Source organism: Adiantum capillus-veneris, unplaced genomic scaffold (assembly GCF_014529385.1).
Source record: "Adiantum capillus-veneris isolate H3 unplaced genomic scaffold, ASM1452938v2 Hic_scaffold_892, whole genome shotgun sequence".
Classification (NCBI taxonomy): domain Eukaryota; kingdom Viridiplantae; phylum Streptophyta; class Polypodiopsida; order Polypodiales; family Pteridaceae; genus Adiantum; species Adiantum capillus-veneris.
This window is the reverse complement of record NW_028221863.1, coordinates 13,691-39,603: the sequence shown is the minus strand read 5'-3', so window position 1 is coordinate 39,603 and position 25,913 is coordinate 13,691. Positions and strand designations below refer to the sequence as shown.

The window sequence follows — 25,913 nt, the reverse complement described above, 5'->3', positions numbered from 1 at the left end:
ATTTCTATGTGTGTGTGTGTGTGTGAAAAACCTTGTATCTATCGTTTGTTGGCTTTCTATCTTGTGTTGATATTGTGTTGATATCAGAGTCATCAGAGGGCATGCAGAGAGAGTTGTATGCATTGCAGAGCTTTGCCGAGGATAGTGGATTGTCTGTGATCCTTGGTAAAACCAAGGTTATGGTGTTTAACACCACACCACAGTGGGTCAAGAGATCGGCACCTATACTCGTATATGGTCAGGATACTGTGGAGTACACAGATGAATATACATACCTGGGGGAGGTATTCACAGGACCAAGGTTTACTCTGAGGAGAGCAGCAGAGACTAGACTGTCCCGAGCCTATGCGGCATCGGGAGGGCTAGAGAGGATGTGTTCGCAAGTTCAGTTTCAAGAACCACGAACAAAGCTATGGCTCTTTGATACTTTGGTTGCTTCAGCTATGCTTTATGGGGTTCAGGTTTGGGGACCATCTGTGAATCATGACAGTTGGAGGAGCATGGAGAGACCCTTGGTACTTATGATATCCCGGATGATTAGAGCCAAGGCCTCCGTACCACATGCTATTATTCGAGCGGAGATAGCCGCCCCTCCTATAGAGATTGAGGCTCTTACCAGATCAGTGTCCTTTATGCACAATCTATGGGATACACATAGAGGCAGATATACTAGATTGGCTCTTGAGTCCTCTAGACAATTAGCGATGCAGGGAGACGCATCATGTTGGTATGGGCAGATGACCTCATGGTTTCAGAGGCATGGTTTCAACATGGATAGATTGCGTCCTTTCAGTATTCCCTGGATGCACCCTCCCTGCCAGTAACACGGACGGACATAACTAGACTCATTCGTCAGGATCTTATACAGTTGGACACCAGGAGGACATGGGTAGAGCTGATGCAGGAGTTGGGCACGAAGATGGCTTTCTACAAAGAGCATCTTCTCCAACTTTCGGGAGATGGGTTTGTGATTCGTCCGGGCTACATGGACACTCAATTGTCTCATGGTCTGCGATGTGCTATTGGTCAGATTCGCACATCTTCACACCAGCTGGAGATTGAGACGGGTAGATTCAGAGGGATACCACCGGAGTCTAGGATATGCCAACTATGCGATAGAGAGCCAGAGACAGAGCTACACTACATATGCCACTGCACTGTGTATTATGAGATACGAGAGCGCTTCCATTGCTTATTTAGGGAGGGTTTTGGACCCCTAGATATAGTCATGAGGTATCAGGATCAGAGATGCCTTGGCTTATATCTACTTGAGCTACACCAACATAGAGATAGTCTGCTGAGGAGACATGGAGTGCGACAGTCACAGAGACAGATCACAGACTTCTTTGGATCGAGGGAGCCAAGAGACCAGCCACCAGCACAGGGTTGTACCCACATTCATACCAAAGGCACCCTCATTGACAGGGCGATTGAGCTCGGGAGATCGAGACAACCATGACCGAGACACAAGAGCACACTCCATCGACGGAGATTCCAGCAGAGGATCGGAGGCATTCTACATTTTCACATTTCACATTTCACACTTCATTTTCAGTTTTCAGTTTCTACATTCAGTACTTTTTGTACTTGTACTTCAGACGTTGTATTAGATTCACCACTTTGTATCTGATGGTCTCATAGGTCATTTTGGCCTTTTGAAGACGTTAATATATCATTTCATTTCATCTGCTACCCAGCCATGCATCATATCCTATGTCCCTGACCAGTTTGGAACAGGATAGAGTTTGGTACAGGATGGGGCTGGCTTTATGCATGCATTTTATGAATGTACTACCCGAGGATGTAGTTTTCAAAACCACTAGATCTAGAGCCTCATCCCTTCATCATCAGGCTCCTCCCTACACGTGTTTACATGTTTTCCTGACAGCTTAGGGGCTGTTCCAGCAACACTTCTATTTTGTACCTTCTATCATGTTCTTGAATACCTAGAGGACACACCTATGTACATAAATCTGTCTCATAGCCTGAATTCAATGATGTTAATACTCTCTCTCTCTCTCTCTCTCTTCTCCCCCCCCCCCCCCCCCCCAAAACCCGTGTAGACACACATTGCGTGGTTACACCCATTTTGGGTGGTTATGTCCTCTACATAATTCTTGTCCAAATTAGTTTCACAAAAAGAAGATGTGTGTAAGTGGCATGAAGATGGCTGATAGCCTGATTGAGTGTTTTTCAACAGAGAAGGCTTCCTTTTATGGAGCCAAAGCGCAAGAGAGGAGACAAGGGGAGTGTTCCAAAAATATGTTTTGAGAGGGTGAAAGCTTTTGTTGGTGAGGACCTAACATCATGTTGAATTTGCGTAAAGGGGAAGCTAAACGCTTATAGCTTATTGTGCAGTCAATATGCCTTATAATTGCTAATGGTTGTTGCAGATACGGATGCTGGATTTGTTCCCACGACATCAAAGGTGAGTAGTCCTCAAATGATGAACACTTGACGGAGATTTCATGGTTCATAGTCATTAATGTGGGTACAGCATCTGATTGTTTAAGTGGTTACTTTTTTGGGCCAATCCGAGCAGAAAGTGTGCTTTATGAGTAGCTCCCCAAATGAGTATCTTCTTCATAACAAACATTTAGTCAAATCTAGTAGACTAGCACTTGTGGCATGTATATATCACTGCAAGGACCTCATTAAATTTGCATGATTCATGTTATCATTTTGGTAAGAGAATGTGGTTTATATCTAGGAAGCACTGGTTGATCATGTTTATGTGGAAATTGTGAATTTTTTTTATCCTCTCACTGCTGGCTGCCGTAATACTCTCTACAATGTTGTGATCTGGCATGTGTTGTGTTGAACAGTATCTTGTTTTAACTTGAATCTGTTAATAAGATCCATAAATTGCACTCTGACCACTTTTTGGGACCCATGCATTTCTGTGTAGTCAAGCTACCAGGGAGCTGACTGTGCTTATGGAAGAATCTGTCATGGTCGTGCAGTCAACAGAGATGATGTATCAAATCAATCTTGTTGATGTGGATCAGTTGTAGAGGATATTTTTCCCATGCTTATTTGAACTAGAGATCATACAATGTTCTTAAAGACCATGAGACTGCTTCCAGAAATGTGCCGAATAGTATTTCTGAATCCAAAAAGGAATTGGACTGCTTCCAGAAATGTACCAAATAGTATTTCTGAATCCAAAAAGGAATTAGAGGCTAACTGATACTGGTGCTTTTTTATTTGTCTAATGTTAGAAGTTACAATCCCCCCCCTGCCCTCAATCAAGTCTTTGGGCGTGAAGAGGGCTGCTGGGAGGCAGAACACCAAGTACCCATTGCCATAGAAAAGATGCTCTTCAGAAGGGAGCTTATCATGCCATGTGACTAAGACCACTTAACGCCACCATCAGCCTGTTTGTTGCAAACTCGGTAATGCAGTGCAATGGCAAACTAAGATGGCAGTTCTTGTTTTTGATATGCTTGCCAAGGTGTGATTATCACCATAGAACATACACAAAATTGCTACTGCTAGTCCTGTAGTCTATTCTCATTTGAAAGCCAAGTAGGTTGTTCGTATGGGAACCAGTATTTCTTGAGGTGCTGATAGGGCATGCTCAGATCAAAATGTTCAATAGCCATGGGAAATGATAGGATGTTTTTTTCAGCATCAACACTTCCTCAATGATTCTGATTCCCTTTGGGAGAAGAAATATACCTGGCGAGGAGAGCATTGTTGCAATGTTTCCGTAAATACTACACTACAATGAATGTTCTCAAGGCTTAGTGAATTATTTTTCTACACGTCCCTACCATGCCAAATCAAATGCTTTGTAACCCTAAGCCAGTTTGCAATCAGTCTCGAACATAAACAATGTTGGGAGGTCTTGCTCCCAAATTTTCCAAATACCAGGTACCAGGCTTAGCTGCCCATGGCTGGTTTTGCTCAACTATGTATGATACTGGCGTTGCTTTCTTGGCCAAAAAGTGTTAACCACAAGGCAAGATATTCAACCCTTAGCTAATCCATTGATAACAGACACAAGGCCTTCTTGTTCTCTCTCCCTGATGTGGGTGCTTTTGAGGATAGTTTTACGGGAAGAGACATCGTCACATCAGGCCCCGGGGCAATCTATGCCTCACATTAGTGGATATAGATGGGAGACAGCCTGTAGACAGGAGACACGATCAGAGCACAGAGGGCGGGGTTCAAGAGGAGTAGCCGTGTTATTCAGGGAGGCGTTGTAGTCATTGATACATATAGCCCGCAGGGATGAGCAAGCTAGTTACATGTGGGTGAGATTGAGAGCAGAGACAGGCAGGTATCTTTACATTGCTATTTGCTACTTTCCCCCGAGTACGTCAGTTTATGCACCACCTAGAGGACAGTCCCCCTTCTCTATTCTGGATGATGACAAATGGGAGTTCTCTAGAGATGGTGACATCATCATTCTAGGGGATTTCAATGCTAGGACTGCCCATCATCAGACAGTATTTTATGATACTTCAAAGGAGATGCTGAGAGAGTTGGATGTTGCAGAGACGGGCCTTCTCCACTCCAAGCCGATTCCTCTTCTTGGAAGCAATGTGGCTAAAGGTACTCCACAATTACTCCAAGCATGAGGTACTAATTGACTGGCTGAGAATACGGATCGCCAATCTCTGAAGCTCAAGGCCATCATAGCCATAGTCCTCCCACCAAAGCACTGAACCTATCTTCCTGCGATCAATCTGAGCATCTGGACTGCCAAATGACCCCGCATCTCTCTGTACTGTCTCAGCTGATCTCTGACAATGCGTCGCCCATCTCTATCTAGAACCATCTTGTTTAAGATCTCTGTAAATTGGTTCATGACTTCCCTATCTGTCTCTTGCCCTGCACCTTGGAACTCTGGATCCACCACGTACGCTGCCCCGTGTAAAGGAGAGGCATATGAATTCCACCTCGAGCTGCAAAGCGCATGGATCTCCTCATATCGCTCTGCGTTTGGCTCAAGCTGTGCAAGCTGCTCAATGATGCGGTCCATTGCCTCATAAATCTTGCCAATGCAAGGATCCATGCCATCCAGAACTCGAAGCAAATGAACCACCGGTTTTACCTGTGCGTCTAGACTCTTGAGCTCCTTCCAGAACTCAAGATCCTCTGCCTTATCCTTGCACAAAATCCTTGCAATTGTCTTTGCATAGGGGGAGGTGGTGAACTCATCATTGATGAAGACCTGTCAGACCGCATTTTGACATTCAGACAGCCTGCGCACAAGAAGAAAGTTGAATGCGAAGCGGTTATCTGAATACTTTAGAAGCACTTTGCCACCCGACCTCTTGAGGTACTCACTCCGAACCAAGTTGTGATTGTTGATGAAAGTAACCATCTTCACTGCATCAGCAATGACTGGAGCAATCCAGTCTAGCTTGCCGATGTCTTTTAGAAGGTTGTTCAAGCAGTGTGCCATGCAAAAGCACACTGTCACATGCGGATAGTGGCCCTCTATGATAGCTGCTGCTGCCCTGTTTGATGCCTCCCCATCTGTGACAAAGGCCACCACGTGTTGCTCACGAATGGTTTCTATGGCCACTGTCCACTCTGCAGAGAGGACATCGGCGGACTTGCCACTCTCAGTGGCATCATGAGAGTGCACAAAGTACATCTCTCCACTCGAGTATGCGACGAGACCATGGATAGATCTCTTCCTTGTATCGCTCCACCCGTCGGCAATGAGGGAAACGCCATGTTTTTCCCAAAGACGTTGAATGTTGAGGGTTGCTTGCTCCACGATAGCCTTCTCTTGATCGAGCAAAGTGGTTCGGAGAGCCTCTGAAGATGGCGGCACATAGCCGGTGCCATACTCTCCTATCCGTTGCGCCATGACTTTCCAATACTCCGACCTATTTCGATCAAACATAGAAGAGGTTAGTATCAAAAAGGTGGAAACGACGATAACGGAAGAAATAAGAGAGAAGATTGATAAATCATAAAACAGTGAACATACATCGTTGTGTCAAATGGGATATGATCGTGATAGAAGAATCGGGCCACGGCCGTATCCACCTCTTTCTTCTTCTTTGGGTCCCAAGAGGTGGCAAGGGTCTTTGGCGACGAGTTGGACCTTGTGAAGATGCACCAACACCTACACCAGGTAGAGAGGAAGAAGGGAAAATGAGGATCTTTGGATCAACACCTTTGCGTGCGGGCTTGGCTTTATGGTTGAATTGCCGATCCTTTTCCTCAAGCTCCTTCCTCTTCTCGATGGTTACGTTGGCACAAAATCTCACCTCATGTCCCGGCACTTGAAGAAAGTGTGCCCTCACTTTGTCATGCCCCCCTTTCCGCATGTAAGAGCATAGCTTGCATGCCCATGCACGAGAACATCCCGCCGCCGACAAGGTGCCCTCCGAGGTCACTTCATCCCACCACGACCATTCCTTCGCCTTTTGAGTGTTGCCCGCATGAACGGAGGGGGTTGTACGACAAGAAGAGGCCATGGATGATGGATTATCCGTGAAAGAGAGAGCTTGATCTTGAACTTTGAGAGAGAGAGAGAGGGCTTGAGAGAGAGAGGCTTGCCGCTTGATTTCGTGAGAGCTTGAGCCTTGAGCCTTGAGCCTTGAGGGTTAGAACTTAGAAGTTAGCCCAAGAGAGAGAGAGGTTGAGAGCTTGAGCCTTGAGGCATGCCGCGGCGCCACACTATGGCTTGAGAGTTGAGAGCAAGCTAGGGAAAATGAGCTTGGCTTGAGAGTTGAGAGCAAGGCTCAAGCAAGGGAGAATGGGCCTTGAGGCTTGATGAGTATGTGAAGAATGGGGGAATTATATATGTTTACGCATGTCTACGGGATTTGCGCAGCGGCCACGCTGTATGAGGTAGATAGTCCTCTCCACCATTGCGATTGTAAAGAAAGTGGATGTGATTGGACGTTGATCCATAGGGTTTGGAATTAGTGGCTGTTGAGGTACCTGATAGACTCTTTGTACATGAATATCCATAGGCTTTGGAATTAGTGGCTGTTGAGGTACCTGATAGACTCTTTGTGCATAGTCATGTCATCTTTGGGAGTCCTCAATTGGAATCGATTGATGAGTGTCACGAGGACAGGCACCACCTGCCAACGGAAAAGAACAGATTGAACAACTTTAAGCACTTCAATAAGATTGAAATGAAAGAGATGCATGACACACAAGACAGGAAGTGGCGGTGTTTCACCCCAAGAGAGCACTGGCCCCAAAACTTGGCGCCCCTTTGGGTATTTCTTTATATTGCTTGAACTCAATACAATGTCGGTACTCCACGCTCTGCACCTTCACCCGGAAGCAGGCTAGAGAATGAGCCTATGGCACAAATTTGAAGGCCCTTGGCCTATAAAAAGCAGTTACATGAGAAGCTTCAAACTCAAAAGCAATTGGTCCAAAAGCTGCCAGCGCGTTTTGCGGTACAACTGCCATGTCATCAGCGTAACACGCGGAAATCCGTAGAGGTGCCACGTTAGCATGTTAGCGTGTCTTGTGGGTTGTCCGTAGAGGTGCCACGTTAGCATGTTAGCGTCTCTATGTCTCTGAATCTCAAGTAGGAATAATCCGAGACATCTTTGATCCTGATATCTCATGACTCTGTCTAACGAGTCAAAACCATCTCTGAATAGACAATGAAAGCGTCCCCGAATCTCATAGTAGACTGTGCAGCGACATATGTAGTGAAACTCTGTCTCTGGCTCTGCATGGCATAACTGACATATCCTACTGTCTGCTGGTATGCCTCTGAATCTACCTGTCTCAATCCCAAGCTGGTGTGAAGATGTGCGAATCTGGCCAATAGCACATCGTAACCTATGAGATAGATGTGTGTCCATGTAACTCGGCCGTGTGACAAATCCGTCTGTCGTGAGTTGAAGAAGATGTTCTCTATAGAAAACCCTCTTCGTACTCAACTCCCGTGATGGTTCTATCCATGTCCTCTTGCTATCAAGCTGGATAAGATCCTGCCGAATGAGTCTAGTAGTCTCCATCCGTGTAAGAGCCAAGGATGGTGCATCAAGAGAATACTGGAAAGGGGGCAGCCTGTCCATGCTGAAACCATGCCTCTGAAACCATGAGTTCATCTGTGCATACCAACATGATGTATCTCCCTGTAATGCCAGCTGTCTGGATGACTCGAGAGCAAGTCTAGCATATCTATCCCTAGTGGTGTCCCATAAGCTGTGTACAAATGATACTGATCTGGTAAGTGCCTCAACCTCCATAGGTGGGGCAGCCAGCTCCGCTCGTATGATGTCATGTGGAACTAAGGCCTTGGCTCTATTCAGCCTAGAAATCATAGATATCAGGGGTCTCTCCATATTAGTCCATCCAGCACTGTCAATAGACAGCACTGTCAATAGACGGTCCCCAAACCTGAACCGCGTAGTGCATAACTGAAGCGACCAAAGTATCGAAAAGCCAGAGCTTTGTTCGAGGTTCCTGGAACTGAACTTGCGAGCAAATCCTCTCTAAACCACCTAGGGCTGCATAGGCACAAGTCAATCTAGTGTCTGCTGCTACTTTCAGTGTGAACCTCGGTCCACTAAAGACCACCCCAAGATATGTGTATGCATCAGTGTACTCCATACTGTCCTGTCCATATGTGAAAGTAGGTGCTGATCTCCTAACCCACTGTGGCGTGGTATTAAATACCATGACCTTGGTTTTACCAAGGTTGACAGACAATCCACTATCCTCTGCAAAACTATGCAATGCGTCCAAATGTCTCTGCATACCCTTTGGCGATTCTGATATCAACACGATATCGTCAGCATACAATAAAAGAGGGATCCATGTCCCTGCAAGCTGAGCACCTCTATCACCTCCTCTGTCAATATAATCAGAGACCCCATCAACATACATACCAAATAAAGTAGAGGACAGTGGGCATCCCTGTTTCACTCCGATGGTGGAGTGAACTATGTCGGATATCCCCTCTGATGTGCGTACATGACCCATCACTGAACTGTACAATGCCATGATCCCCCACATCAGCTCTGTGGGTACCCCCAATTCCATAAGCCGGTGCATCAATCTGGCCCTCGGTACTGTGTCAAAGGCTTTGCGAAAATCCACAAAGCTGCAGTATATCCGTCTACCATGTGCTCGACCCTCCTCAATGATAGCTCTGAGTGTAAAGACATGATCTAGTGTGGAGAAACCCCTTCTGAAACCAGCCTGCCCAGGTGCTCGTATGCCCATAATCTCTGCCCAACTGCTCAGCCTATGCTCGGGGATGGATGCATATAACCGTGCCAATGTGTGTCCTACCATGATAGTACGGTAATTCCCCGGCACTGTGGGGTCACCTGTCTTGAAGATAGGTACAATAGTAGATAATCTCCAAGACTCAGGGAGACCCTCACACATGACACGGTTGAATATCCGTGCAAGCATCTCTGCCAACAAATTCCCAGCATGTATAATGTGCTCTGCTACCAAACCCTCATGATCCTGTGCCCGTCTGGTCTTCATCCTCTCAATGGCCTCCTTTACCATCTCAGTGGTAAAGAAGGTGCTCGTAGCCAGACATGGTTGTGGTGGGTCTTGTAATGGTGGTTGTCGAGGTACAGTCTATAAAGATGTTGCATACTGCCCCCATATCTCTGTAGAAGTAATCACTGGTGGGGGAGACTTCTCATGGAATAGACGCCAAGCCTCTCCTGAATCTCTACTAAGGAAGAGCTGATATAAATCTTGCTCGATCTGGACCAAGAAAGCTCGCTTCTTCCGCCGCACTAGTCGTCGTGTAGCAATGCGAGACTGTCTATAGGTGATCACTCCCAATGTAAGGTCCCGCTGTATCTGAGCTCTCCTCTGTCGACACCCCTCATCATACCAGTTGTTCTGAGGCATGTGCCCAGAACGACGTCTCTGCCCAGGCTGAGTGTGTGGATATGCCTCTGTCGCTGCCCCATGTAATGTCACTGTCAGCATAGATGTGATCTCCTCCACTGTGTATACTGGCTCTGATGTGCATAAAAGCCTACGTATCTCCTCTACATAGACTGAGTCAGTCTCTGGTGTAAAAGTATAGCGTGTATGTCCACCATCCCGTGAGGCCCGAGATGTATTGTACTCAAAGGAGACTCATAATGTTAAAAGTGCATGATCTACTGCTATCCCAACTGGCCTGGGCCCCACTGTGAAATCCTGAATGTGAGAGGTAAAGCTCGGATGTGTCAGAACATAGTCTACAGTGCTGGACCCATGTCTATGTGGAAAACAAGTAAAACCTGTAGACAATGGGAAAGTCGTTAAGCCATTCAGTATGGCTAAACTATGAGTAGTCGTCATCTCTCTCAGGTATCTCCCATACTCTGTATGCTCTCTGTCGTGTGAGCATCTCTCAAGTCCCAACTCCTCTGGCTCTAGCTCTCTAAGCATCTCCTCTGATGTGTCATAGAAGACTGTCTGTGAGCTGCCTGTACGGGCATTGAAATCCCCCAGGAGTATGATGTCTCCATATCTGGAGAACTCCCAGATATCATCATCAAGTACAGAGTAAGGAGACTGTCCTCTGGGTGAAGCATATACTAAAGTGCTCGGAGGAAAATAGCATATGGCGATGTACAAGAAACATCCAGTCTCTGCCCTCAGCCTCACCCACAAGTATCTGGCCTGATCATCTCTCCGAACTATGTGCAATAGTGGTTGGAGCTCCTCTCTGAAAAGAACTGCTACACCTCCTGATCCTCTAGTCCCATGTGCAGTTCTGGTGCATGTCCTACAAGCTGTCTCCCATCTGTATCCTGATATGTGCGGCATCAACTGTCCTGGAGCCTGATGAGTCTCTGAGTAGAAAACAATGTCTCTGTCTCTGAAGCTATCCTCAAAGGCCCCCACATCAAGTCTATACGAACCATTACAGTTCCAAACTGCCATCCTGAGAGTGGTCCCATAGGTCTCGCACCGTCATGTAGAGCGGTGCTCTGTAATCACTACTCGTCCATTTCTGTAGAAAGCTAACTTCCCCTTCTCCCTTGCTGCTATAATCTCTGGCATGACCTCTCTCATATGTGCAAGTTGTGAGAGCGTAAGATCATCTCCTAAAAAGATACCTGTTTTCTTGAGGGTTGGCCTCTTCTTTAAAAAGTCTTTCTTTTCTTCCATGGAGGGAAAGCGCAAAATGAGAGCCCGTCCTTTTGAACTCTCCCCATTACCTTCACTCTTCTTGCCCACTCTCCAAGCTTGTGTGTGCGAGGGCTTCTCCACCCCCATCATGGACATGAGGCTCTTCACCTCTTGGTCCACCTTATCTGAATCTTTTAGGCCGGTCACTCTCACGTGTAGAGCGCGTACCCTTCTTCGTTGTTCCTCTTCTAGTGTTTTGTTGTTGATGTCGGGTGTAGTCGGAATTTCTTTGCCCTTTCCCTTCTTGACAACTTCAATCCATTTTTCAGCCTCGTCCATTTTCTTTTGTGTTTTGGAGAGAACCTCCACCCATGAGGTCTTCATTTCTCCTTCCTCCTTTATTTCTTTGACTTGTGCTCGTATACTATTCAGCTCGTCAATCATTGATGGCTGAATTTCCCCATCTACAAGGCGTCTTCCCTCTTTGGTTTCGTCGAGTTCCTCCCGAAGGGCTGAGAGAGAGAGAGAGATCATTATTGTCCGTGGAGGTCAAATATGACCCAGGGGACCAAAACATGCGTACAAAGGATGTCTCCTCTCATCAAGGATAGGGTAATGGTTGTTACATTAGCATGGGCGACCAAAAAAGGGTCGGTAAGGCTAGGGTAAGATCTACTGGATAGGTGGGACAACCTTAGGATGCAATACAAAATACAAAATAAATTAGAGTAGATGGGAACCATGGGGCTAGGGGTGGTATCCGGCAGTGTGGTAGGAGGCTTGGGAGACTGAAACTCCTGTATGAGGGCCTTTCCTCCGCGGTATACTGCCCACTTCCCCTGGGCTCTTGCCGCGTGCACTTTCTTGAGTTCACTACCTTTGTGTTTTAGTTGTGTCGTGGTGAGCTCCTCGGCAATCCAAAACCTAGTGCCTTTGAGGAGGCGCGATTGTTGGAGTAGCCGGAGTCGTCCTTTGTTCTCAAACTCGAGGATGGCATGTCCGCTTGGTGTATTTTTGTGGTTGAGCTTGTTGGTGATGCTTTCGACCATGTTGTAGTCCACATGGATCGGCTTGAGAGTTTCGTTGAGGAAGTTGATCCGCTCGGAGAAGTCTTCTTCACACGTGTCCCATGCTTGGGGTAGGCCCCCGATGCGGACCTCGAGTGTGTTTTCTTCTTGAAGGTGTCGTTCGCGAAACTCTACCTTCACACAGGTTTCCACCTTGGTCAGTGCAACTGTGTGAGCTTGGGTAACCTTGGCTTCAACTTCCTTCACTTTGTTAGTGGCACGCGACCATGGACTGAGGAGGAGGGGACAGGGCTAGGGGACTAACCCTCCCCCTCGGGCACTGCCCTGCACCTGGGGAGAGGAGACGGCGCAAGCTTAGGGGAGGCGCGCGCTAGGGCTGAGAGAGAGAGAGAGAGAGAGAGAGAGAGAGAGAGAGAGAGAGAGAGAGAGAGAGAGAGAGAGAGAGAGAGAGAGAGAGAGAGAGAGAGAGAGAGAGAGAGAGAGAGAGAGAGAGAGAGGATCTTGCTTTAAAGCCACCCACAAATCTGTATCTCTATGCAATAGAGGAGATGCTTACTTCGTGCTCTTCTCGTCAACCTTGGATGAGTTAACAATCAGTTTGTAGAGAACCACTTTGCAACTCGGACAACTCTAAGGCAACAGTCCTGTGAAGCTCTTAGACCAGATGATTTTTGAGAGAAAGTCATGGATGAGTTGGCAAATCTGGTGCTCCAACCTAATGAGACATTCGCAGAACTCATGACAAGAACGACGTCTCTGGTTGCCAAGCTTCCCCAACAAGCAAGAAATTTCATGGTCAAGAAGTGGGTGAATGCTCTCCCCAAGCCATCTCAACAGGAGTACTAGAGACTCTCCGACCTGAAGCAACTCTGGAGGAATTTGTCCCTATTGCTACCAAGATAGGAGCAAGGAGGCTTGTTGCAATGAGTAGGCTCGCACAATGAGATCAATTGTCGCAATGAGTAGGCTCGCATGACGAGAGATGGGGCCAACAGCCCAAGACAGCATGGCACTACCTCCCCCTGATTTGTTGCGTAATCTGTTGCGATGAGAAGATACTTGTGATTGCCTTGTTGAGCTGGGGGGAGAAATTGTACCAACAGAGTCCAAACCTTATCTTTCGAAGGGCAGCCATTCAATGGTAGGTATAATCTATTTTAACAGTTTGCAAACATTTTTTTTTTTTCTGAGAAAAAGATCCTTCTATTAGTTAATGAATCATCCCATGGGGCTACAACCACCTCTACAAGAGAGGGCTACAACAGTCATGATGGGGAGACTACCAATGAAAAAACAACATATGTACAATGAGGCAAAATCAAGAGATGAGAGGAGGGAAAAGCCACAGAGGGAGACGGTAATGCCATCGGAGTACACCCTGGACCATGGTGAAGAAAGGCCCAGGACACCAGAGTCCAAGGAAAACCTCTCTATGCTCCCGCATGCGGTCTGAGCTGCCCTGGAGTCTCTCAAGCTCTCCTCTGAGAGTATGGATCAGCTCTAGCCAAAGATCCCGAACAATCTCTGCTGGTGGTACAGGGCGAGCCTCGAAGATGCGGAAGCAGGGGGCTGTCCAGTTGAACCAGAGTGTCAGGCCACTGATGAGCTCCCAGCACTCCTCTCTCTCATTGCACCACTCCTGTGGAACCAGAGTGTCAGGCCACTGATGAGCTCCCAACACTCCTCTCTCTCACTGCACCACTCCTGTGGAGTAAGCTCCGTGGCAGGCTGGAGTGTAGGTTGCCCCCCCCCCCCCCCCCTGCATCATTATCATCCCGTTGGTGGAAGATAGCTCAAACTGAAGTGGCGGGCCCGTGAGAGTGGACCAAGCAGCTGCCCCCCAAGTGTACTTTCAAGCCGTGGAAATAGCTAGCATCAAGCGAAGAACACGAAGCCACACCTGTTGTGCCAAAGGCAGTGATGCCGACTCTCCACAAGATGGTCACAAGCTGCACATGCGGCCGAGAGACCGCTATGTACAAGCCAGCTCCCAACTACTGTAGCTCTGTGTGCGACCAGCCACTAGAACAAAGTGACTCATCTCGGCTGTCTGGAGTCTCACAACCTCTCCCAAAAAGCTGCCAAGCACTCATCTGTGAGACCCTCCCCCTGCCAATGAGGTGCTGCAGTAGGGCGAGCCTCTCTTTGTGCTGCCAGTATGTGACGTCCCAGTTGAACAGTGTACTGAAAGAAAGGGACACCTGGGTGGTCTGCAGAGGAGAAAGGGTCCCTCCAAAGCCACTCTCCAGGATCCCGTCCAGTCTCAAGAGCTGTTGGCTCAAGATCGATGACACAAGTCCTCCCACAGATGCCCACCACCCGGATTCTCTGAAAATAGCACTTTGCCACCTGCGGGGTCTCTATTGCGATTCGGTGTAAGCGTCCCTCACCCTGTATCTCAAAAAACAGGGAGGGTACAGTCTCTCAGCAAGCTAGAACTGAGATGAGAACGTCCAGTCACGTGAAGGCTCCCATCCATCTGGGCACTGCTGACTCGAGGGGTGTGAGACACTCAGCTGGTACTGCCTTTGAGATGTCTTGACACATGCTCTGTACCCCTCTCATGCCCTGTAGTAGCTGAAAGCCTTGAAGCTCCTCTGACAAGCCTGAAAACTGTAACCAGTCACCTAAAGAGCATGCTGGACCCTCTGCCATGGGACCCCACGAAACATGAGGCCGACTACCAACCAAGTGGCCTCTCTGAGTGCTAACCATGGGGTTCCAAAAAAGGAGCTGTCTTAGGCGCTCCTCTGTGCAAGTAGGTTGACGCTGCTCCAGGCCTTGCCGTAGATGCTCCCAAGATCGGAGCAAACTCACAGCAAAAAGGTCCTCTAGTCTCCTGCTCAAGCCAACTCTGCTCATCTCTGTGAAAATCCATCTGGTCAAAGGTCGCTAGGGGCCTCCAGCTTGAGGTACCCTAGCACGAAGCCGCTGAAGCAAGAACTCCTGCCAGGGCTCCTCACCTGGGTCTATGATCCCAAGCCCTCCCTGAGAACAAGGAAGAGTGATGACCTGCCAAGCCACTTTGGCCCGGGCTATTTGAGTGTCACGACGTGACCAAAGGAAGTTCCTGATCAGCCTCTTAACCTGGCTCATACAAGAACTCGAGAAGATCCATCAAGAAGTGGTGTACCACATAGTAGTCAACATCACCTGGTTGGCCACTACAACTCTGCCTGCCAGAGAAAGTCGTGCATAGCTCCGATGTAACAGCTTCCTCCTGATAGACAGGAGGAGGGGAGCAATCTGCTGCTCGGGAGACGAGTCCAAACCAACTTGACAGCCCAAGTACCGAACTGCAGTCCCTGGGGGAATACACCTGAAACCCTCACCTGGCATCCAATCGTGCCACTGTCTTTCTCTAGTTGATCAATGCGCCAAATGCACAACAGAAAGTCTCAAGCATCTGCTCACACCTGTGAAGGTTGGCCTCTTGGCCATCCAAGTACAAGGCTAAGTCGTCTGCAAACTCAGCATCCAGAAGCTCATCTGCCCGAATAGGAAGTGCTAAGCCATGTAAACCAACCTGCTGCGACACCAAAAACCCTATCATCGCCTCAGCATATAACAGAAAGAGGAAGGGGGCAAGAGGGCAGCCTTGTCTGACCGAACGTGTGAGCATGAAGCGATCACCCCTACCTCCTGACAAAAGTACCTTACTGCGTACCCGTCTGTACAAAGCTGACACCCCTCTGATCCAAGCATCTAAGAAGCCCATCCTGCGTAGAGTGCCCTCCAGAATGTCCCAGTCAACTTTGTCGTAGCATAGTTACCCAGAGCGGGAACGGGAACGGGAGGGTCCGAATCGGGATGGGAACGGGGAGGAGGAGGGGGGGGGCGGAACGAGAACGGGGCCGGAACGGTCAACCTAAAGTAAGGCTTGAATTACCTCCATTCAGCTTAGTCCCAAATAAAACTCCTAAACAACCCCAAAACTACCCCCAAATCTGCTCCCTAACCTGCCCTCAAACCGCACCAAATATGTTCCCCGAACAGCCCCAAATCTGCCCCCAAAAGCCCACTTTTTTTCCGCCAAATGCCTACTTTTGCCCGTTCCGCCCCGTGTTCCGCCTCGTTCCCCCCATTTCGTTCCCCCCATGTAGGCCTTCTCAAAATCGAGAGGAAGAATCACCAGATCCTCACCACGGAGCCGCGCTAGGGCAGAAGCCTCCCAAAAAGTAAAGATGTTGTCAAGGATACTACGCTCCTTGACAAAACCTGTCTGAGTCCCATGTATAGTGCTCTCTAGAAGTGGTTGAATCCTCAAACTCAGAGCCTTGGCAAGAATTTTGTAGGCTGAGTTGAGGATGATGATGGGGCGCCACTGTCGGATCTCATCCAAGCAGCCACCCTCCTTGGGAATGAGGTAGATCAGGCCCTCACACATGCTGTCAGGCATCTCTCCTGAGTGCAAGATGTACTGAAAAGCACTGCAGAGATCTGGGCCAAGCAAGTCCAGTACTCCAAGACAAACTCGGAGTCAAGCCATCCTCACTTGGACAGCTACCACGGGGGAGTGCACTAAGAGCCGTGTGCAGCTCCTCTAGCTGAAGAGGCAGCTCAAGCCTTTGACGCATCTCCTCAGTCACAAGACAAGGTATCTGTGCCCACACTTGCTCTTTGCATGCATCCTGACGCTCTAGTTGAGGCTCTGCAGACAGTAAATCACGATAAAACTCAGTAGTAAGTGCACGCATGTCCTGTGGCTCTGAAGCAACTGACATGTCCGGCCTCCTCAACTGATTGACCTTGGCATGCGTATGTCGAGGTCCCACTGCCTCAAAGAAAGCGTCTGTCACTCTGTCCCCCACCTGGGTCCACTGAGATGCCTGTCGATGGAAAGCAAACTCATGACGCCTCTCCACTCTGCTAACAAGCTCCTGGCCAGCCTGCTGTAACTGCTCTTTCAACGAAGGATTGTCTGGATGCTGCTCCTGCATCCTCTGCAAGGAAGCAACGCCCCGTCGGAGACGTTGCTCCTCCTCTCTTGCTACTGCCAGGCGAGCCACAGACTCCTGAAGGAAGAATCCACTAAGCTGAGGCCACTCTGTCAGCAGGAGAATCCTGCATGTCAAAGCTCTCTGTCCAAAGAGCCTCCACTCACTCTATGAGCGTAGAGCCCAGCAAGACCCTCTCAGGGATGCGTAACATCGTGCTCCCCCTCCTTTGCCTGTCAGTCACTGTGAGGATCATTGGTGCATGGTCCGAAAAGGAAGTCCCTGCCAGAATGCCGACTGTCCCAACCAAGTCATAAAAGTGGTCACTAGTGTAGAAGCGATCTATCCGCGATAGATTCACTCCTCGCGCTCTACGGTCCGAATGAGAAAAGGCGAGGCTGTCTGGGGGTCTCACAAAGCTAGAATGCTGCCACACATCCGAAACCCTCAGAGTCATACAAAACCTCTTCCAAGCTGCCATCTCAACTCCATGCACAATAGCATGGCTACCATCAATCCTGTCAGAGGGGTTCTCCAACATGTTGAAGTCACCCCCTATGCACCATTGCTCTGCCTGCGGCAGAGACTCGACAATCTGTGACCAAAACTCTGCTCGTGCACTCGCCACATTGGGCGCATAGATGTTCAGGAAGCCCACAAGACAACCCTGAACCAGCATAGTGATCCACTGAGCCCTGCCTGGCACAATTTGCAAACATTGTTATCAAACAGTGTTCCAGAAAGTGTCGAAATACAAAGCAAAAAGAAATATCATTGGGGTTGGTTTCCGTAAGTCAGACTTGAAGGACGACTTCCTTGCCATCTGCATTCAAGGCGATCGTTTTGTTTCTGATCTGAATGGTATTATCGTTTTGATCATGCCGAGGCATTCCCAAGACAGCGTCGCAATGCTTCAGCTTCATGATGCGAAAGGTAGCCTTTCCAGGGTACACTTGAATGGTGACATCAAGGGAAACAACAAGCGGACAACTGTACCACTGTCTCCGGTAGCCAACTGTGCGTCAGTAGATGGCTTAAAGATGGAGAATTGCATGCCTAAATCTACGAGAAGGAACCTATGGGTGTGATTCACGCCTTGTCTACGTGGAAGCATCATCTTCTAGGAGTAGACTTTTTGATCAAGACAGATCATCATAGTCCTAAGATATGAAAGAGATGAGATAGGGAAACTTCCTGTCCATGTTTCATTTCTAAATCCTCCATACGGCTGGATGTAAAAACGTGGCTTCCCACGCATTGTCTCAATAGTCGAGGGTGAATGCAATCAGTTCTATATATCAACAAGAACTGGAATCACTTCTCGCCATGGCTATGTAGCTTTCTCCAAATAGAAGAGAAGTTGGGATTAGGTGAGAATGTGTATCCTCATTCCATTCGAGATGTCTACCTCTACCACCACCAAGCCATTTCTGTTGCGGCACCATGCCACCATTGCGGAAGAAAATCATGAGTGAAGCACATGCTTTGCCTTATATGCACTAGGGTATTTTATTTACGACCTTAGCAATGGAATGATATTTCTTTGTGCCCAAACCTTATAGCAGACATGGATCAATATGTTAGGGAATGCTGCCAAAAGGTGAAGTACAATCGACACAAGATGCTTGGGTTACTCCAACTCTTGCCCGTGCGTGATAAGCCTTGGGAGAGAGTTGCCATGGATTGTGATATGGATCTCCGTAAGACGGATGTAATTTGGACCATTGTGGACAGATTTACTAAGAAAGCTCACTTTATTCCAATCAAGAAAATGGTCAAGGCAGATTATATGGCTAGGATCTTTCTAGCATAGATTCTCAAGCATCATGGGATGCCCAAGTCTATTGTGAGCGATCGAGATCCTCACATTTGGCGTGCTTTGTTTGATAACCACGAAATTGATTTTTTCGTCTGCATATCATCCCCAAACGGATGGGAAGAGTGATATTGCCAACTCTATAGTGTTGGATATGTTCAAATCCTATGGACATATTGTGTGATTGGGAAAAGTAATTGCCTCTTGTCGAGTATGCATATAACGATACCATACATTCCTCTATGGGGAAACTCTATGGTAAGGCTTTGCTCGTAATGATGCTTGAGATAAGATATTTGTGGTAGATGAGGTCGTATGAGAATTGAACACTGCCTATGGGCAAGTCAAGAGAGCAATTTTACGCTTCCAAGAAAAACATAAGAAGGAATTTAGACTTGACAATCGGATAGTTGGTGTTGCTCAAGTTTGAGAAGGCGAGATTGAAGAAACATTTGACTCATCAGGGGAAGGTGGTTAAACTTTCCATCCGTTATTATGGGCTATTTAAGATAATTGACCAAGTGAATGATGTCACGTTCCAATTAGAGCTACTGCCTAATTGGAGGATCCATAATTTCCATGTTAGTTTACTTCAACCATATGTGGGACCACCTCCAAGTCACCTTATTGCTAAGGAACCATCTGAGGTTGAGGAAACAAAAGAGATACTCCAACCGGAGTAGATCATTCACCACTAGAAGCAGCCACTTAAGTCCGCAAAGATTACATGGAAGTATTTCTTTAAAGTTCAAGAACTACTCCACTTTGGATGCTTGTACATACCATCCGGAATCTCAAGATAAGATGCTAATTCTTAAAGTTTTCTCAGGTTCTCGTGCTTGTAAAAGATTATCTACGTTATTAAAGATTCTCTATAAGAGAGGGGGGGGGGAGACCAGCCCATCTTCTGGTTCTCAATACTATGTCGATCTTCTGCCTTTTTCTCTCTTGATCAGATTCAAGTTATTTTCAGCCTATTAATTGTTAGTGCGAGCTTCCGTTTGTGATACTTCTTGCGTCACCCACACCCACTGGTGGAGGTGACAATTATATGTACTTCTTTCAAAGAGATGCTCCAATCCTACCCACCAACATTCAGAGAGGGGTCACCCTATTGCAGGCACATTGTCCAAGCTTGTAGATTCCCAAGCGCACTAGGATACCAGGCCCACCAGAGAGTACATCATAGGGCCATGTGAGAGATTCAACTATGACATGAGCAAAACAGACATAGGGAGATAGAATGGCTTTCTCAGACCCTGCTGCTATGCTATGGGGACTCTTCACTCTCTACCCACCTATGCATGCTTTACTACCCCCCCAATTTGGTACCAGATGAAGGCGGTTAGTCTTTTGCATTTCATGATTGTACTCTCCTACCCATATGGCTCCACATCCAGTAAAGTTGGAGCTCCATTTCCTTCATTCTTTATACACATTCTACCACTTTCACATGTCAGTGTGTTTTATTCTGGAGTAGGTTTATCTTCAACAATTTTTTGCCTTTTTTCTGGATACCCAAAAGACAGACACTTTGGCGTCCACATGACGTTAATAGCGCTTTCTTTCTTTCTCTCTCATTTCTTTTCCCAGATTTGGTATGGGGACTCTTCACTCTACCCATTTATGCATGCTTTACTACACCCCCAATTTGGTATCAGATGGAGGTGGTTTGTCTTTTGCATATCATGATTGTACTCTCCTACCCAGATAGCTTCACATCCATTAGAGTTAGAGCTCCATTTCCTTCATTCTTTGTACACATTCTACCACTTTCGCATGTCAGTGTGTTTTATGCTGGAGTAGGTTTATCTACAGCAATTTTTGTCCTTTTTTCTGGATACCCAAACGACACACACTTTGGCGTTTACAAGACATTAATAGCGCAATTTATCTACAGAAATTTTTGTCCTTTTTTCTGGATACCCGAAGGACACACTTTGGCGTCTACAAGACATTAATAGCGCCTTCTTTTTCTCTCTCATATTTTTTTCAGATTGCTGATTGTGTCTATGGGTCTGACAATATTTTGGTTCTACAAACAGATGGATTTGCTTAGTGGGCATGTTTTCACAAGCTTGCTCAGAAATTTGGGAACCCGTGGTAACATGCCAGGAGGTAAAGGAGGCCATTTCTATGATCTCGTCACTCATTTAAATTTTGTACGTTGAACTGTCTTATTGGCCCTCGAAACCTGCAGATGCGACAATCGAAATATATAGAGGGACAAGGCACCTAAAGCTCCAAGAGGTAGAGAAGGAATATGAAGAATGGATACAAGAGATGCATGGTATCTACGATGAAGAGGTGGAATTGGACAACGAACAATGCCTGATCAGTATGGAGAGAACAGAGGAAGTTGGGTTCTCCCAAGATGGTTTGTTCCTATACTTATCAACCCACATTAGAAATGGAAGGTGTATCACAAAAATTCAAACCTGATGATTACATGTTTTGGTGTCAACATTGTAAGTTGAAATTCCAAAGCAAAGAGAGTAATTAATTTGAAACCTTTCAAGATGAGCCTAGGGCTTTCTACAATGACCAGAAACACTCAACTGTAATATTTAGATATCTTTTCAAATAGGTCTGTATCTTGTTTGGTAAAAGTCGGACTTGAAAGAGCTGGATGCTAGATCTGCATTCTTGCTGAAGTGCCAAGCTTGTGAGCGGGTTTGCCCAAGCCCTGAAAAACAGAGTACAAAAGATGTGTCCTGGATGCATAAGAGCCCTTATTATCTATACCATTCTCTAAGATGCAGTGGATCACACATGAGATGAAGCCGAGCAGATGTTATATTCGCTATAGATCTTTAACATTAGAACATCCAATAAAATTTCAAGCTTTATGTACAGGACTGTAAGTCAGGTCATTTTGGTATTTTCCTAGTTTCTTCTGTATCAATGTGTTCTAGGTCTTAATTTCTGAAAGAAATCATGTAAAGGAAGTAGCATGAGTACAAAGCGTGTTAAAAAACCCGCAGAAAAGCAAACATATGACATGCTGTATTGATGGCCAGCTGGGTGGCCAGTCCTCTAGTACGACCGAAAACCCTAGAATCTCTCTTTTTGTTTTGTAATATCTGAATATCATTTGACAATAGGCCTACTTTGGGCACTTTCCCATGTAGGAGATTCTTCAAGACTGGGCCCGATTATGATTTGTATGTTTGCAGCTGGGATATCAAATTGTTGCACGTGGATGACACGTGCCACGTGGATGACTTGCCAAGTGCATACGATTCGGACTCATGAACCTATAAAATTTTCCTCTCTAGTTTTCATACATTCAATAGGAAAATAATTGTCATCTTAAGTCAACTAACAAAATTATGCAAATTTAATGGAATGGATCTTAAGCTTTGGTCTTATTTTCCTATTTTTTTGCTTCTTACAGTGTTTAGGATATATACCCGTATGACCAGGAAGGGAGTCATGTGGAAGCAGGGTATGAGAATGAAGTTTTTCAAAGGAGTTCCGGGATATAAGGCTAAAGATTTCTATGCAACTTTAGAGTATTTCTTGTCAGAAGGGTTATCAGAAGACAAAGGTAATACTCTGATCGATGACTGCGAGTTGGAAATAAGTCTTTGATGATGCAATTTCTGTGGGTGAAGTCTGTCCCTTTTTGATGCATAAATGACTTGGGGGGACAGTGCATGGCTGCCTGTTGCAGTGAATTCTTGCTCGTGCCCATTCTGATGAAGTTAATTCTTTTGCAGGAAACACAAAGGTGATTTGTAGGTGCGCATACACTCTTGGATGCCTACTTATTCTGTAAATTCTTTAGGGGCATCACAGCATAGAATTCTTAGAGCAATGAGTATTAATACCTCTGATAATATATTACGGCTGTAATTCAAGTATTACTTCTGAGGCTCTATCTTTCAATATCATGGATTTTTATTGTTGTTTCCTTTATTCAGGCCCATGGAGATTGCCAAAGCTGAGGGTAGTAGGGTATTGATCGAGGATGAAGGAGTGGGGTTTGAGTTAAGGAAATCCAAGGCTGTGCCAATTGATTTTCTTACGTCTGACAAGGTGCTTTAATAAGATTGTTCTTTTGGGCGTACCTATGACAGGCAAATCACGTTTTCCAAAGTCACCTGTTAAAAGACAAGTTGTAGGTCTAGGCGTAAACGATGGTTTAGTCTATGTTAACTGAGTCAAGCTACCTTTTATTTGTTTGTGTGTTGTGTGTTACACCACAAAGGCATGGTCGATACATATAGACACACTTCTTTTCGGTAATAATGTTTTCCGCTAGTGGGGAATCTCAAAATAGAGTAAAAACCACAATCAATAGTTTTCAAGTACTTGACACTCAAAGGGTGCAGAGATGCCCTTTGACGTGTTTGCTATGATGTAATTTTCTTGTTAAAATGTAGCTTATCTCTAACCTTTTGGTGATGTCGAGAGTCCTGCCAGTATGATGTACGTTGCTTTCTTGAAGTAGCCTGTTAAGAAAAAAATGTTTTTCTTTTCTTGCTGCAGTGTGAAATTCTTCATGAAAGAGACTGGATGCGCATCTGTGACAACAGACGACTTCATGAGCCTGGTGACATCGAGATCCTCGACAAAAAGATTCTTGAAAGCCTCGGTCTGAATGGGGTAAAAATGCAGTTTTTTTACATTGATGTAATATTTGATATTTAAAGAAAGTACTCACTCAGTCCAAGGAATACATGGACAAAATGCAAGGACTGTCAGTTTTTTTGAGCACACCAAGTGCAGATTTTGTCTTGAAAATTTCAACAATATGGGAAGATTGAAACTAAGACAGTGAGCATCACAGTGCGGTGTATATTGTTTTCTCTTGAAAATTTTAATGACATGGAAGAATAAGGGCAAAGTAGTACCCATTATAGTGCTCTTCTTATTTTATTGTATATAAATGCATTTTATTGGGAATTTGAGTGAGAGTAGGAACGTCCTGTTCCTGATTAGAGCATTTCCAATGCACCATCTATGGCAGGAAATGAATCGTCTAAGCACATTCAGCTGGTTTTTTGTTTGTGATCGTAGGGTAGTCGTGGCACTTTTTGTATTGGGCTATAATTCATGAGATAATCCATTGAGGCAGTCTACACCTTGGTGCTTCCTTGTCAATAGAACCAAGGAATCCACTCTAAAGTAAAGGATTGCTCTGTATGCCAGTGATTGAATGTGGCAAATGTTTATGTCACATTTGCCGTGCAGTTTTGTGCTGATTTATATGGATATACTCTCGTTCGTTTTAGGGATTCATTTATTGAGTGATTGACTCCTGTCTTTTGTTGGCTGCGTGTGGCCAGTCTAGAGCACAAGAACTTAAAATTTCGAAGCAGACAGATCAAAAACTGTTTTATTCAAATAGTGATATTCTCTTGTTGCAGGGCGTTGCTCCAGTTGTGAAAGCAGGAGTCAGACCCTTTGAAAATATCTATGCAGTTATCAGACCCAACAGTTTTTTGAAACTAGCACAAGATGGAAAAAATTTAAATCCAATCGATCAGAAAAACATCGTGAAAAAGGCCATGCAAATGAAGATGCAATTAAAACAGCTGAATGTCTTGGATTTTCATACATCAGGCAAATTGAGTCCGGAAGACTTTGATATGGACAAAGTTACGGTTGGTACTGAGCAAAGCATCAATAACATTCACGGGTTTTACTGTTTCAGTATTGATAAAGCCAACTTTGGAAGGTTCTATACAAAGGCTGGAAAATATTCTCTAACATTTTCTGTGGTAAGTCCAAAGAAGCTTGGCATTCGAATGGCCTATATACTGAAAATAACTAATCTTCGATTTTAGATTGTGGCATTTTCAGACGGTATGGTTGTACTGGCTAGTTTATGTCACCTGTCACACCCTTTTAACCTATCATGTACTTGGATAACTTATTCTTCATGTGTACTCAGTCACAGAGGCATTCATATAGCATTTTAGTAAACCAATGGTTGCTGACTTTTGTGAGAATCGTTATGTTCTTTCTTATAATTTATGGTTTGATTGATTAGGAAGAAGCATCCATGGTTCTTTTGAAAAGAGAAAGTCTATGGACACTGGAAGAGTTAACGCATTAAGGAGATAAAAATACTGCTGCTGATTGAGGCTTATTTGCAATGATATTTGATGTAGATTGATGAAGGGAGTCTTGACATAATCTTGGAAAAGACATTGGAATTGAATGTTTTACCGTCCGACAAGGTTTGCAGATGGGTATTGAAAGATGTGGATGGCTCGGATATTCCTATTGCTAGGTAAGTTTTCATGTCTTGTGTTTGTTTCTGCTGTTTTTTTCTTGTCCCCAGGCAAGATGTATATTCATTAGTTGTTGAATACCAAGTGAGCATCAAGCACTTCCATTGTGTTGAAAATCTAATGAAACTACCATGGAATGGCAGTCGGGGAATACCATTCCACGTTTGCACTATTCATTTCTCTAAAATGTTCTAAGGCGTCTGTAAAGCCTCCTTTACTTTGGCAAAAGTAATCTACTGTTCTTGAGTGTACTAATTGCTTCAAAAATCTTGTTCTTGGTGCACAGTATCGATTGAACCTTGCGCCCTCGACAATCTCAAACGGTGCCTTCCTCATTGAGGTGTGAACAATGTTGTTGTAAGGAAACTCCAGCAGAGGCAACTACTTTTCCCAGTAATTCTTGTGGTCAGAGATATAAGACTTAAACAAGTCCCAAACCACGGAATTGGCTATCTTGCGTGGATGGAAGAGGACGAGAATTTAAGCCGAGTGCCTATATTCTCCCACATTGCTTTCCTAAACAAACTCGTAAATCTTGGGTCTCTATCTGGGATTGAAGAAGTAGGCATGCCATGTAGTCTGAAATTATGCGAGACAAACAGTTTAGCCTTTAGCTTTCACTCTCTTAAGAGTTTCTGGTACGAAGTGAGCTTGATTGCTGAATCTGTCGATTATTGTCCACATGCCATTATGCTCACTTATCGACCCGTCATTGGACCCATATGAGATGACCGTTCTCCTCCTTGGTTGGAAGCCTCGGGGAAAGCGGATACCCTCGTGGGTACGTTGTGATGTGCACTCGAGGAATGGAACTGCAAGGCACGTCTCTGTAGCGAAATTC

The 25,913-nt window shown here is 45.8% G+C and overlaps 1 protein-coding gene across 1 annotated transcript; it reads left to right on the top strand.

Annotated features, from left to right (window-relative positions):
• The first annotated feature begins 2,182 nt into the window (after positions 1–2,182).
• Positions 2,183–25,075, top strand: LOC147416501 (structural maintenance of chromosomes flexible hinge domain-containing protein GMI1-like). The gene is made up of 10 exons (XM_086508306.1): positions 2,183–2,291; positions 2,394–2,428; positions 20,873–20,945; positions 21,028–21,204; positions 22,225–22,377; positions 22,550–22,571; positions 22,754–22,868; positions 23,322–23,438; positions 24,203–24,556; positions 24,950–25,075. Exons 1-10 carry the CDS (start codon positions 2,216–2,218, stop codon positions 25,073–25,075), a joined length of 1,248 nt encoding a protein of 415 aa, XP_086364432.1. The 5' UTR covers positions 2,183–2,215.
• The last annotated feature ends 838 nt before the right edge of the window (positions 25,076–25,913 follow it).

Bases quoted from the DNA above. Each gene is read 5' to 3' on its own strand.
- LOC147416501 (XM_086508306.1), top strand. From the start codon at position 2,216: ATGGAGCCAAAGCGCAAGAGAGGAGACAAGGGGAGTGTTCCAAAAATA. The intron at 2,429-20,872 runs GTGAGTAGTCCT...TTCTACAAACAG, and splicing joins TTGTTCCCACGACATCAAAG to ATGGATTTGCTTAGTGGGCA. The intron at 21,205-22,224 runs GTTTGTTCCTAT...TGCTTCTTACAG, and splicing joins AGTTGGGTTCTCCCAAGATG to TGTTTAGGATATATACCCGT.